The following is a 12,380-nucleotide window of genomic DNA, read 5'->3' as shown; positions in this document are numbered from 1 at the left end:
TTCAATATACATAGATATTCATGTTAAGAAACATTTATTTCTGTACATAAGTAGAAAATGACCACAGCTTTATTTTATTCCAAATGTTTTTTTCTTTATTTGGGTTGTAGGGCCCAGGCCTTTGACACTTCTGAAAGCACCCACACGCTCTACGCTGAAACTGGAGTCACAGTCAGCATACAGCCAAGAGCTCAATTTGACATTTCAATGTTGTTAAATATTGGAAAAAAGAAACAATTCCAGTACAACATCTTTAGTACAGCATCATGCACAGCCAGTGGAGGAACATGCATGTTCAATATGTATGGAGGACCTGTGGGCTATCTGAGCAGTGCTGTTGTCTGCTCGGAGATGGTTCCTTATTTGCCTCTTTGCATGTATATATGAATGAAACCGCGTCATTCACTATAAATGAACAAAGCTGTGGTTTCGCCAGTTTTGCTCAGCACCATGTGGACAGTCCAACATGCCCAAAGTACTCTGCTACCCACAATGCTTTACACTCATAATTGTACTGGAATTATAATCCCTCTGAAGAGAAAGGCTCAAAACATGAGGACAAAAAGGGGGAATTAAGAATGATATGCAAATCGTGTCCAAATGACACCCACTGTGAGGCCACACGGCACTCCCTGGCCACTAGAAGAGAAGTGAGAATGAGAAACAAAACAAGTTAATGATATTGATGAGGGGAGGAAATACCTGGAATCCAGTTAGGTGATCACTCAGCACCTCAAAAAGTGCACAAACACACAGGCTTTAATGTTTCAGTTAATGCTCTCCCAACACCCTCCCTCCCCTCCTGCACTGCTCACACCCCTGCATGTTCAAAAGGTAGATGGAGAAAAGGATAAAGAGGATTAACAGATCCAGAGCTAATACCATGACATTCCTCCGCTGTACAAATTGTTAATATCCTATAGGTTAGCTAAACGTGAGCTGGCCCTAAGTTATGTACAAAGAAACCCACCAGCAACCATTTCAGCAGTAAATTGAAATGCAAAAACAAAATCACTTAGCTTGTTTCTTTTATGGTTTAGAAAGTAATTTGATTACAATTAACCAAAAACTTGATGTTTAAGGTAATATATATATAATATATATTCATATGTCAAGGTTAAACAAAAATCTACAAAGCAAAAAAAAAAGGCATATGTACATGTTCACCCTGTCCCAAAAAAAAACAATAAAGAGACCCAACTCTTGGGCTTTTACCAAATTCATACCTTACATCCTTCCCTCCTTTACTCATGTGCTTCAAGTGCTGCCTCATAACAGAGCACGCAGGAGGTAAATGGTTCTGTGTGATGGCATCTGAGAGCAAGTCCCCATTAATTGTTAAAATGAACCCCTGTTTCTTTGTTGGATGAAGGCGTAGATATGGACTGTAGCGGTTGTTGTGACGCACGTGCATTTCCGAGTCTGTGGCACTGAACGCGGGAGCCGGACCGGGCAGGCCGTCACAGAGTCGGCGCTCGGCACAGCCATGGATCTGTCACATTTCGAGGCATGCAACAAACACACCAACGTTCAACTTGCTCGTACCATTTCCATCACGAGGATTTAGCCGATGTTCTTGCAGAATGTGTGTATGCATGTTTTTATGTAATACATTTATGTGTAAACGTGTCTACTTTTTGTGTTAATCAGGAAGTGTGCCTTGCTTTAACTGATTGACATTTTCTGTCGTTATGTTTGATGGACTCTTTATAATATACCTTTAATGTCTCAATGTGCAAGAAAGCAGCAGCATCTATTATTTTCTCTTGTTTCTTTTGAAGGAAAAAGACTAAAAAAAGAAAATCAAAAAGTTCACAGAGGAGCAGAGGAGCTGGCACCTTCCTGATGAGTTGAAGATGGGGACGTTGGTTTTTCATTTGTTTCCTCAATTTTTGTTCAGAAACCAGAACAGCAGCTGCTGATGGGTCCGTTAGGCAGACATTGTCTGGATGTTGTCCAGACATGGTCCTGGTGGCTCCCCACCCCCCACCCCTGTACCCTCCCTCAGGCCTCCTGGGGGGCAGGCCTCTTGAGGTCCCTGATCTGTTTGACCAGGTAAGTCTTTTCATCGTTGAACTGTTCGTCCTCTGTTCTGTCGTTCTGGAACTTGCTTAGAAACTCGATGAGTTTGGTCTGGTTCTTCAGCAGGATGTCCAGGATGGGCTGCGTCTTGTTCGGGTTGGCCACAAACACCTGGTCGTGGAGGAGGACGGCAAAGATGTGAATATGTGCAGGTATTATTCAACATGTTTAATGTAGCAGCGTTTTCATTCTTACCTTAAAAACATGGAAAGCCTCAAACTGGATGTTGCGGCTCTTGTCCCGTAGAAGGTTCATCATTAGTTTGAGATTCTCTGGCTTGCTGATGTATTTCGTCATTATGGTGAAATTGTGCCGGTCAAGAAGCAGCTCCCCCAGTAACTAGTTCACAGTGAGATACAGAAATTTTAGCTACTTGTAGGGCTGCAACTTTAAAGTCAACATTTCCAGAAGTCAGTTTGTCAGTTTAATCTCTGCATTTTTATCTGTGTCATTATACACATCATTGTAATCATCAGTGTAAATCATTCAAAAGGTTTATAAGGAACCGTCATATCCCAAGAAGTCTCCTCCTGTGTAATTAAAACTGGTAAAAAATAAAAAGTAAATAAAACCTTGAATAGAGCAGCTTCACATAAATGTGTTTCTCTGACTCTTTTCTTTGGCAGACACAGGACGTCAGGCGCTGGGAGAAGAACTGCCACCAGCTTGTTTCTAGGTTAAGATTCCTTCAATTTTTAATCACAAAGGTTTTTTTTCCCAGAACAGTTAATCAAAACCAGTAAATCACGGAATAAAGCAGTTTAATTTTCAACGTTTAAGCTGTCGGCTGGAAATGTTTTAATGTCCCGCCGGTAGCCTGCATTTGTGGAAAACTCTGATGAACATGACACCTAAAAGTAAGACAGGATAAAATATGAGGCTGCATTTGTGTGAAAAAAAGGAACGAATAGTGAAAGCTTCAAATTAAAAACAGCAAAATCTGACTTGACTGACAAAATTCTGATTTATATACAGTTGCCATATGTCATATATTGTTGCAGATTTGCCAAATTTACAGTGTGGCTGCTTCCCAGACACCTAAATATCAGGCTTTCCGAAAATCCGTAATATAAGTCTGATGGAATATAAGAAGCAGTCTGTTGTACTTGTTGTAAACAAGTTATTTCAACACTATTTCCATTTATATTCATCTGAAACATATTCAAAACACACACGTGTGTTTGAAATACTGCACACATGTTGAGTTTGAAATACTGCTACCGGTGCTGTAGTTGAGCTACGGTAACAATTGTTGGACATGGCGCATGTCCATAATGAAGCTTTAGCTCGATTATAGCGCCATCGTCTGGGTGAAATACTGTAACACTTTTTAGATTTAACATTTTTTAATTAACATTATTAAATTAGTTTGATAAATTTGCATTACAATTGCATAATTATACCTGCTTATCATGTTTGTACATACGGTTATCAGTGTGAAGAAAATAACACGCTTCAGAAATCAATAATAAATGGAGCACTGGTTTGTTTGCATTTGGATTCAAAATTGTTGCTCCAAATTGAATAACAGTCAAAGTATGCACTAAATGTTGCCCAAAACCTTAGGCAATAGAAGAATACAATGACGGGGATTCAGAAGAAACATATACATGGTCCCACCACTAGATGGCAGTCATAACAAGGTGACGGAGATATCCAGAGAAATCCAACACTCTGAAGAGACCCCATCTTTAAATAGCTCTCTGAATAGAGTTGCACCACTACATGAGACGTGTTTACTGGCACAACCAGGGTGCTTACCTTGAGAGACTGCCGTTTAGTCACGTAGTTTTCTGAGTGGAGTAACTTCTCGTATTCACTAAAGAACTGGAGACAGAAAGAGGACAGAATGATAGAAAGGGTGAGAGAGAGAGCGACAGTAATCTAATCAGCCAAGTAATGGTTCCCACAATGCATCTGCGTCTTGTATCAAAACACAATGACAGGAAAATGAGAGATTTGCCCTCAGACTGACAGCTTCTTTGTGTTCTCAGCCTGCAAATCGTGTCCCAAATGTTTGGTTTGATGTCATTAGGAAAGAGACAGCCTGCATACTTCACACCCAGACTGCCAGAGTTTCACTTTATATGTAACTGGGGAGAAGAAACTCGTTGGTTCACGACAATTTGTATTTGTAACAGTCTTATTATTTTACTAGAGCGAAAGCTTGTAAAATAATAATACTGTAACATCTGAATTCTATCATCTTCCAATGAACTTTAGCGGTACGGATACATCACTTATTTCCTCCAGGCTCACCAGACAAGCAAATACATCCATCTCACTCTGGATAACTACATTACATTTAATATAATGCTATGCTTCAGTTCATTGTGGACTTACTCTGTCATAATGTTGCTCCAGGAACTCTGCACTCAGTAGCTTGTGTCTTGTGAGGAGGTCCTGGAAATAGACAAGGCAGACTGTGGTCTGTGGTCTATAAAACTTTGCATAACATTGCTTATAATAGATAAACTTCGAATTATAACAGCCGTTGTTGGCTACAAATCCTCGGCCCTCAAGTGTGTTTGTATCTGTATTGGCATTATAATAACAGTATTAGCGAAACAATGTTTAAATCATATAAAATGTAAAAAACAAACAAAGTAGCAGGAAGAAGGAGACGGGGATACTGAAAAAGATGATATAAACTGTAAATAGCATCTCTGCTAATCACTAACAGCATCTCTGTGAGTTATTTCTGACATTTTGGATTCTGTTGCAAAGCAGTTTTTGGATGCAAAGAGTAACAGAAGTTTGCTGAGCTGCAACAGCTGAACAAATAAGGTGACTTACTTTGAAAGTGGCGAATGCGTCTGAGGCGATGTCGAACGTGGACATCTCTACGTATCTGAAAAAGTCGTAGAACTGCTCCGACCACAGCGTGATTTTAGCGAGCGGTTCGTGTCTGATGCACTCCCTCAACATGATGCCGCAGTTCAGGGCGATCTCTGGAGACTCATACCTGTGCAGACCAGCAACACAAGACAAGGAGTTATCATATAGAAGCATACAACACACACATACACTTATTAATGTGCTGATTACAAAGACTATTTGCAAAGGGATGGTAAACCGAAATGAGAGGTGAATGACCTGCCAAATGTATGACAAATAAAGAGAAGACAAGTTCTACTACTTAGGTTATTAATTAAGCTAACTGATAACAAGTAAATCTGTTTTTGTGGAAACATTACTTCACAAACCACCTGCACACAACAGAGAAGGATTAGGGTTAATTTTAAAAGTAGTTTTTTAACATTTAAACCTTGGGTTCATGCTAAGCATTTGTTGTTTTACACAGAGAAAGTTTAAGCAGGGTAATTAAGTGTTTTGGGTGTCATTGGGCCATAATTCTGTTATAAACTTTCAGCATTTGTAATTCATTTTGTCTGAGAGAACACTGGACTTCTGCACCTGTTCTTGACTTCGTTTTCAGGCTCAAGAAAAGCTAGACTTTTGCCAATTCCTGGGCATTTTACAGAAATGGTGTTCCTATAAAATCCTATTAGCCTGTTCATCATCCTGCACAAAAAACTGCTTTTCCAGCATTGCCAACTATTGGCTACGATGCAAAAAAGAGTCTAAATGAAGTCGAGAAAAGGCGATAAAATGTGTCAATATCAGCGGCGACTGCATCAGGCACAAGTATCATTGCCCTTTTCCTTTAGACTCTAACATACCTGTATATTTAAAGAGAGGGTATTACGCTGTTTACATTTTAAGACATATATCTAATATTATAATGTTGGATGTACTAAACGTGGATGAGGTTTCAAATCTGTAGGTAAAAGTATGTCTCAGCAGGCTTCGGAGAGCTGGCCAATCAGAAGAAAGAGGGGCGGGGGGCGGGGTTTCTTAAAGGGACAGAGTTGACTGAGTCGTTTAAGTCAGAGGCTGTATGAGGGCCTGCACAGAGCACCAGTGTGAGAAAAATTAGGAGTTTTTTTAACAGTAAATTATGCTAAGCTACTCCACAGTTATCACAGAGTGATTTATGAAGCTTGAAATTAGCATAATACCCCACCTTTAACGCAGTTAAAGCTGCGTTTCTTTACTTTTCTACCTTTGAAAGGAAATTCAGCCCAGGAGCTAAAGTACTTTTTTTGTTATTGGCAAATGCGCAAAAAACAGAAAAGACAATGGCCCACATGTTTGTTGCAGAAGTTACATGTTTTGAAGAAGAGACCATGTAGTACTTTCTGTTTAAATGGATTATTTTAAGGAGATAAAAATTACGATTTAATTTTTTTAATTCAATTTTAATCAAAGCCTGTATTTAAGTTGTTCCCAGTATTTTGAACTTACATCACATGAAGAAAAGCACAGCCTCTGTCTTATCGGCATAACTATTTGAGCTTTTCATTCTTTTTTTGACAGCTGTCGGACTATTTTAAAACAGGGGCCCTTTCCTTTTACGATAGGAAGTTACTGAGGAAGTTGTGTGTTTTTCAATAACCTGTGAACATGTATTGTTGCTGCAATATCTAAAAGTCTAAATGATCAATGTGGGCAGGATGACCCCCTGTGTGCTTTGGCCTCCTTACCCTTTAAGCAGCATGAAGAGGATATTCTGCTGCGTGCAAAGGTATTCCACGGTGGGTGTCCTCGTGCCAATCTGACGCCTCAGGATGTTGTTGAAGATCTGAGCCACATCTTTCTTACCCTGGCAACAGCAGACAAAGCATCCATTAAGCAGAAGTTAAGATTAAGAAATGACTTTCTTCTGCTCTCATTTCAACTGTTTCAGTACGGGGAGAGGAAGATAGATGACCTCTTAAGATAATGACATGGCAGTTGACAATAGCTACAATAATATTATCACCATGCTGACAAAAATGTGCACACAAATATGAAAAAAAACATAATTTTGGTTACAGATGTTAATTTTTTTGTGTGGCAGTTTCTCTTTTTGCACAGGGAGGGCGGGAGAGAGAAGGTAAAAGAGGAAGAAAGAGTTCACACAACACAGTGAGTCATGCTGTGATAGGGTGAGTCAGGAAAGCCTGCAGTAGCAGTTACCACACAGCGCCATTCTGACATATTGCAGGGAGACGTGAGTTAGTCAACATATCAACATAGCCAGACTTCTCTACCTGAATGTTGAATTTTAAAACATCCCTTTCTCATGTTCAAAAGTCAGATTTTTCTTGTGTGCACCTCAGATACACTTTAACCACTCTACTGACTACTACATTTTGTACAAAACACACATGAAGTCTCACCTCAAAGTCGATCAGCTGCAGGTCCGCTATCAGCGTGCTGAGCAAGCCACTGTTGTAGAGCTCCTGGGCAAGCTGGGCCACTGCTTCTGTTTGGGGCTCTTTCTCATTAGTCCCATACAGGATCTCCTTCATGGCCACCAGACTTTTTGACACCTCCTCTGTGGCCTGAATCACATACATATATAAAGTACACACAGGTCAGGCTGGGCAATATAGAAAAAATACGACCCATTAATATCACACATACTTTGATAATCTTGATAATGATTGAGACCAGAATGTTCACAAGTTAAACTTCAGAATATAGCTTGTATACATGTGCTTAAGTTGTCTATCTCAAATTTTTACCAAGCAACACCGGTGCAAAGGCGCCCTAGTGTGATCATATATTGAGTACCGGCTTTACAGAAGCAAAAGAGGTGTAACGTGTAAACAAACATTGCGTGCTACACACACACACACACACACACACACACACACACACACACACACACACACACACACACACACACACACACACACACACACACACACACACACACACACACACACACACACACACACACACACACACACACACACAGCGCTGTTCCGCCTTGCTGGCTCCGCCGCTTATACTCACGCTGTTACGCCTCTACCTCCGATGGCGGCTCAGAGGCGGAACGACTTCGCCTCACCATTCCGCCTTTGTGTGTTTTACATTAAATGCAAGGCATAACAGTCTTGAACTGGTCATGTAAAGGGGGCTATTGTTTATCATGCTGGAAGTTTCTGTCAGGAGCCTAATTATCCACAAAGGTGTCCTCCTCATCAAAACAAATGGGTTGTAAATTAAGGCCAGTAAAAACAGGATGAAGCAGTTTCACATTAAAAATCTTAGTTTCTTTGATGCTTTACTGTCCACAATATGTTCTCAATTTCTTTCCTTAGAAAACCATTTAAATTACTTTTGTTGCTCCTTTTGCCATTTCAGAGGTCATGAACGTGAAGGACAGGTGAATTTGTGCACGATTACCTTCTCAGCCTTCTTGTCCGAAATGTCGTGCTTCTCCAGCACGGTCATGCTGTCCTTAAGGTTCTTGACGATGTCCGCCGGCGACTTGTGGGACTTGCCAAAGGGGAAAGGCATGGCGGAGCGTTACCACGAGCAACCAGGCAGCGGACTGTCCACCTGAGGAATGACGTGTAAAACTGGATCAGAGCATGTAAAGATGTAGGGACTGCTGAGAGGAGAACGAAGGGCATGTAAACCAGCAAAGGTGCAGAAAAAGACCTACATTGTATAAAATGAACCATTTGTGTGTGACACAAACAATGGTGATGGCGTTTAGATCAACTTTGGACCAATTTCAGTGACCCTTTCCCCACCCCCACAACAAAACAGAGCCACCAGATCTCCTCACTCTAGCATCAAGCGTTCAGGATGTTCCTTTGATTTCCAGACCTTTTACAGAGTATCAAAACCAACAGCAACCCTGAGAAAAAAAATCAGGTTCTGCTGTTAGAGCTTATCCCCAAAAAAGGTACTGTTAGTGGGCTGAGTCTAGTTTCCACAACTGGAGCCAATCTTTCAAACCAAGTGCAAAGACGATGCTCTGGTGTGGTCACCTTGAGCAAAGCAGGTTTCATGACGGGCACATCCAATGAAAATTATTATTAGCTCCTGCTGTAAAACAGAAAACAATGGCAGCTAGCCCTGATACTAAACTGCAAGTTTAGCACCTATGAAGAACCCATACCGATATTGTATTTAATGCTTAGAAAATGTTTAATTTACACAAGAAGACAGAGATGAGGTCATGTTTTATAACATGGGATTTCATATCTAGAGCTGACCTTTAAAGCATAATTTAGCAGTTGTACAATCTTGTGGATCTTCTGGTCATCGTCAGTAAATGATTAACCATGAAGTGTTTGCAATGACATATCCCTACATACTCTATGACATAGCCCCAGACCTTTGTATGACCCACGCCCTAAACAGTGACTAACAAAATTAAGGAAATACACTGTCGCACAACTTAACGTACTGTACTTTCTCAGATAACTTATGTAGGTCAAAAACCATTTGGACTCACCAACAACAACTCTTAAAACCAGGATGAAACTGAACCACAGAACAAAGATTACAGCAAAGGCATGTGCGGTGCAACGAACAGATGTGACATCCATATCTCTGTGTTGCGCTTGCTTTTACTGGGTTACACAACAAGGAAGGACCCTTATCTTCACAACTCCCTGTCCCACCCAAGCACCTCACGTGGGGCAAAAGCCAATGTTTTCAGAACAACTTAACAGTCGTGTTATTAGCATTTGTGCCCTTTTTTACTCATAAATTGGGTCAAGTCAGATGAAAACATTTCCAAAAGCCCTAAGCAGAAATACACATGAATGCACCTTAATCCTAGTGTCATGATCAGTTTAGCTAAAAACACTGTCACAAAATATTAACACTTTAGTTACTTGAGTTGCACATGAAGCACTGGTCTAACACCAACCTGTTGTTCAGATGGGATCCTCTAAACTGGCCACGAACCCTGAAGCAGTCACACTCTTCCTCTTATGTCTTGGCAGGCAGTCCACATTTAGAAAGCAACGCTGTGGCCAGGAATATAAACCTGGCAGCACCTAAGTGGGAGGTGCTGTCCACCATTCATATATGATGTGTCATGTGTGACTGAACTGAAATATAAAAGCTTTTCCCAGTGTTCAACTGTGAGCCCTGCACTTACTTAGGTTGTGCTTGCTTACATGTTTATTAATCTAGATACACCTTAACTTCGCCAGGTGGCCAAATCCGTCTTTCACACAGGCTAATGCTCGTTAATGTAGGCAGCAGGCAGCAGCAGGAGCGCCTCTGTGTTCCTGACCCGCATCAGAAACAGTGACGCAAATAGGGCGGAAACACATATGGCAGGTTCACAATCAGCTGGTCACCCACAATGACTCCCTTACTAATCAGGCATCATGTGCAGGAGTGATGTTAGGTCAATAAAACGTCAGGAGTCCTATGGGCCTGACTTTATATCACTATATAGGATTTTTCATATCTCGATAATGATATATATCACAATATATCATGCTTTCTGGTAATTTAACAAATAATTAGTCTATATGAAATAACCACATGGTTAAAAAACTATTTTTGGATAATCCTGTGTAAATTAAATATTTGACAAAAAGTACTGAGTTTCCGTTTTTGATTGGGCTGAGCCTGAGTCCTTTTGTGGACTGGATTTTAATGATAAAAACGTAAAGCATTGTCAAAATAACGTGCCGTAAAGCAGTTCAGCCGCTGGTTTTGTGACATCATGATAGAGACAACAGTCAGAGGAGATTGAACCGTGGTAACCCTCCAACAACAAAAAAAACGGACCAAAGAGTGTCTGAAGAAGGCTTTAACGACAAACTCACCCCCACCCTTCATTGCAGACAGCGGCAGATGCTCTGCTATCATCTGACAGTAAGCTCGCAAGCAGCTAGCTAATGCCAGTCCTATCAGCTTGCTAACTTATTAACACGTATCACAAACTTCCAACGCTTTTCAGTTACACCTATCTTACCTATCTAATGTTATAAACAGCTCAACTTAAAAAATTAGACTTAGAACGTGGCCCAGTGAGCGGTCAGACATGAAGCTGACAGTGAGCACCGCCCCTCTCTGTTGTCCATGCCTGCTTTGTGATGGTGTGAAGCCTGACAACTTTACGCAATGCTTGCAAAAGCTTGCTCACTGCGTTATTCTACATTTACTATAACACAGAGCCGCAGTTAGCTATGTGATTCAGTTACCTTTTACTTAACAGCTAACTACTTATGTAGCTAACGTGGCCTGTAGTGTTTCAATCAATGTTCACCAAACAGTGCTGCTAGTTTGCTTGTGAAAGTGTGTTTGTTGTCGACATACAGAGGGCCTCAGCAGGCCTATTGCTTAACACACAAACATTTCCTTCATGCTTTAACATCTTGTAATATAGCTGAAGATCTAGAAAGCAAAGTAAACATATGGTAGCCTGTCTTGTCCCCTAAGCTAATTGGTAACGTCAGTTAGCTAGCTAGCTAACTTAGCATAACGTTAGCCAGGCCTGGCAGTGTCTCCTCGCGTCAGTCCTGTGAAGCTCATGTCTGAATTTAGCAGATCGTCAACTGCAGGCTAGTTTCAGCTAAATCGTTTCTACTCACAGAGAGCTGCCCAGCAAATGTCGCTACCCGTTGTTAGCCAGTGTATGTTAGCCTTACACCCCAATTCTAAGTTAAATTAATAACATGATATAAACAACACAGTACCTTGTGAACGGCGTTTTCACTAGTTTCTCCCGATTTGTCAAGACAGCAAAAGGCAACCCAGGTGCTCCTTGGAACAATAATTGCTTTGTTATCCTTGGTCGATGCCTCCCCTTGTTTGTAACTAACTGAAGCGTTAGTTAGTTGTGCGGTCCCTGTTTCCTAGTTCTTTCTCTGAGCCCGACTGGTAACGCTGGCAGACGAGCCGTTGTCACTGCAGCAGATTCTACCGCCCCCTCTGGCCATCTCACGTCACTGCAGGAGTGACGGTTGCACCGCGCGATTATGGCAGTTGACCGCAGGAGGGTGCGCTAAACCCACTGGCAAATTATCTTCTTCCTTTCTTTTATTGGCGTTTGGCAAACAACTTTATGGTGCATTACCGCCACCAACTGGATTGGAGTGTGGATTAAAAATAAATAAATAAAGCTAAAGCTAAAGCTAAAGCTGGGCTTAAAAAAATAGTCTGCATGCAGAGGCTGCAGTTGCAGATAGCACTGGTACTGAGGTATTTCTGAAAGACAAGGTTGTTCTCAGGAAACATCTGACAACATCTAATATTGTTATATTTCAGATATTAATGCAAAATCTGGGGTTGCACCCGGCTGTGGCTGGATGTGGGAACTGGGCTACTGGGGTCACATATAGAAAAGGAACCAGAGATGATTATAACTCAATTCTGAAGGAATTTTGGAGGCCAACATCAAATATTTAATGGTTTAAATTGGGGGACTTGTCCTTGTTTCAGGTCATCTGATGAGAGTGTAAACATCCGCAGGTTAGCTGGAG

The 12,380-nt window shown here is 41.1% G+C and overlaps 1 protein-coding gene across 1 annotated transcript; it reads right to left on the bottom strand.

Moving 5' to 3' along the window:
- Positions 1-68: 68 nt before the first annotated feature.
- Positions 69-11,815, bottom strand: cab39 (calcium binding protein 39). Its single transcript, XM_069676641.1, has 9 exons — positions 11,595-11,815; positions 8,323-8,478; positions 7,308-7,472; positions 6,630-6,748; positions 4,879-5,047; positions 4,426-4,485; positions 3,844-3,909; positions 2,278-2,421; positions 69-2,193 (listed from the first exon to the last, which is right to left on the bottom strand). Exons 2-9 carry the CDS (start codon positions 8,434-8,436, stop codon positions 2,005-2,007), a joined length of 1,026 nt encoding a protein of 341 aa, XP_069532742.1. The 5' UTR covers positions 8,437-8,478; positions 11,595-11,815; the 3' UTR covers positions 69-2,004.
- Between the last annotated feature and the right edge of the window lie 565 nt (positions 11,816-12,380).

Source organism: Semicossyphus pulcher, unplaced genomic scaffold (assembly GCF_022749685.1).
Source record: "Semicossyphus pulcher isolate SPU_LCO1_2020_fin unplaced genomic scaffold, fSemPul1.0.p SCAF_26, whole genome shotgun sequence".
NCBI classification, from domain to species: Eukaryota; Metazoa; Chordata; class Actinopteri; order Labriformes; family Labridae; genus Semicossyphus; species Semicossyphus pulcher.
The sequence above is the reverse complement of the archived record's forward strand: the minus strand, read 5'-3'. Positions and strand labels throughout refer to the sequence as shown.

What these genes read in the sequence shown, in the direction of transcription:
- cab39 (XM_069676641.1), bottom strand. Translation starts at nt 8,436, where the DNA reads ATGCCTTTCCCCTTTGGCAAGTCCCACAAGTCGCCGGCGGACATCGTC. An exon ending in CTCTTCATGCTGCTTAAAGG is followed by an intron (nt 5,048 to 6,629) that starts GTAAGGAGGCCA and finishes TGGTCTGCACAG; the next exon opens with GTATGAGTCTCCAGAGATCG. An exon ending in ACGCATTCGCCACTTTCAAA is followed by an intron (nt 4,486 to 4,878) that starts GTAAGTCACCTT and finishes GTCTATTTCCAG; the next exon opens with GACCTCCTCACAAGACACAA.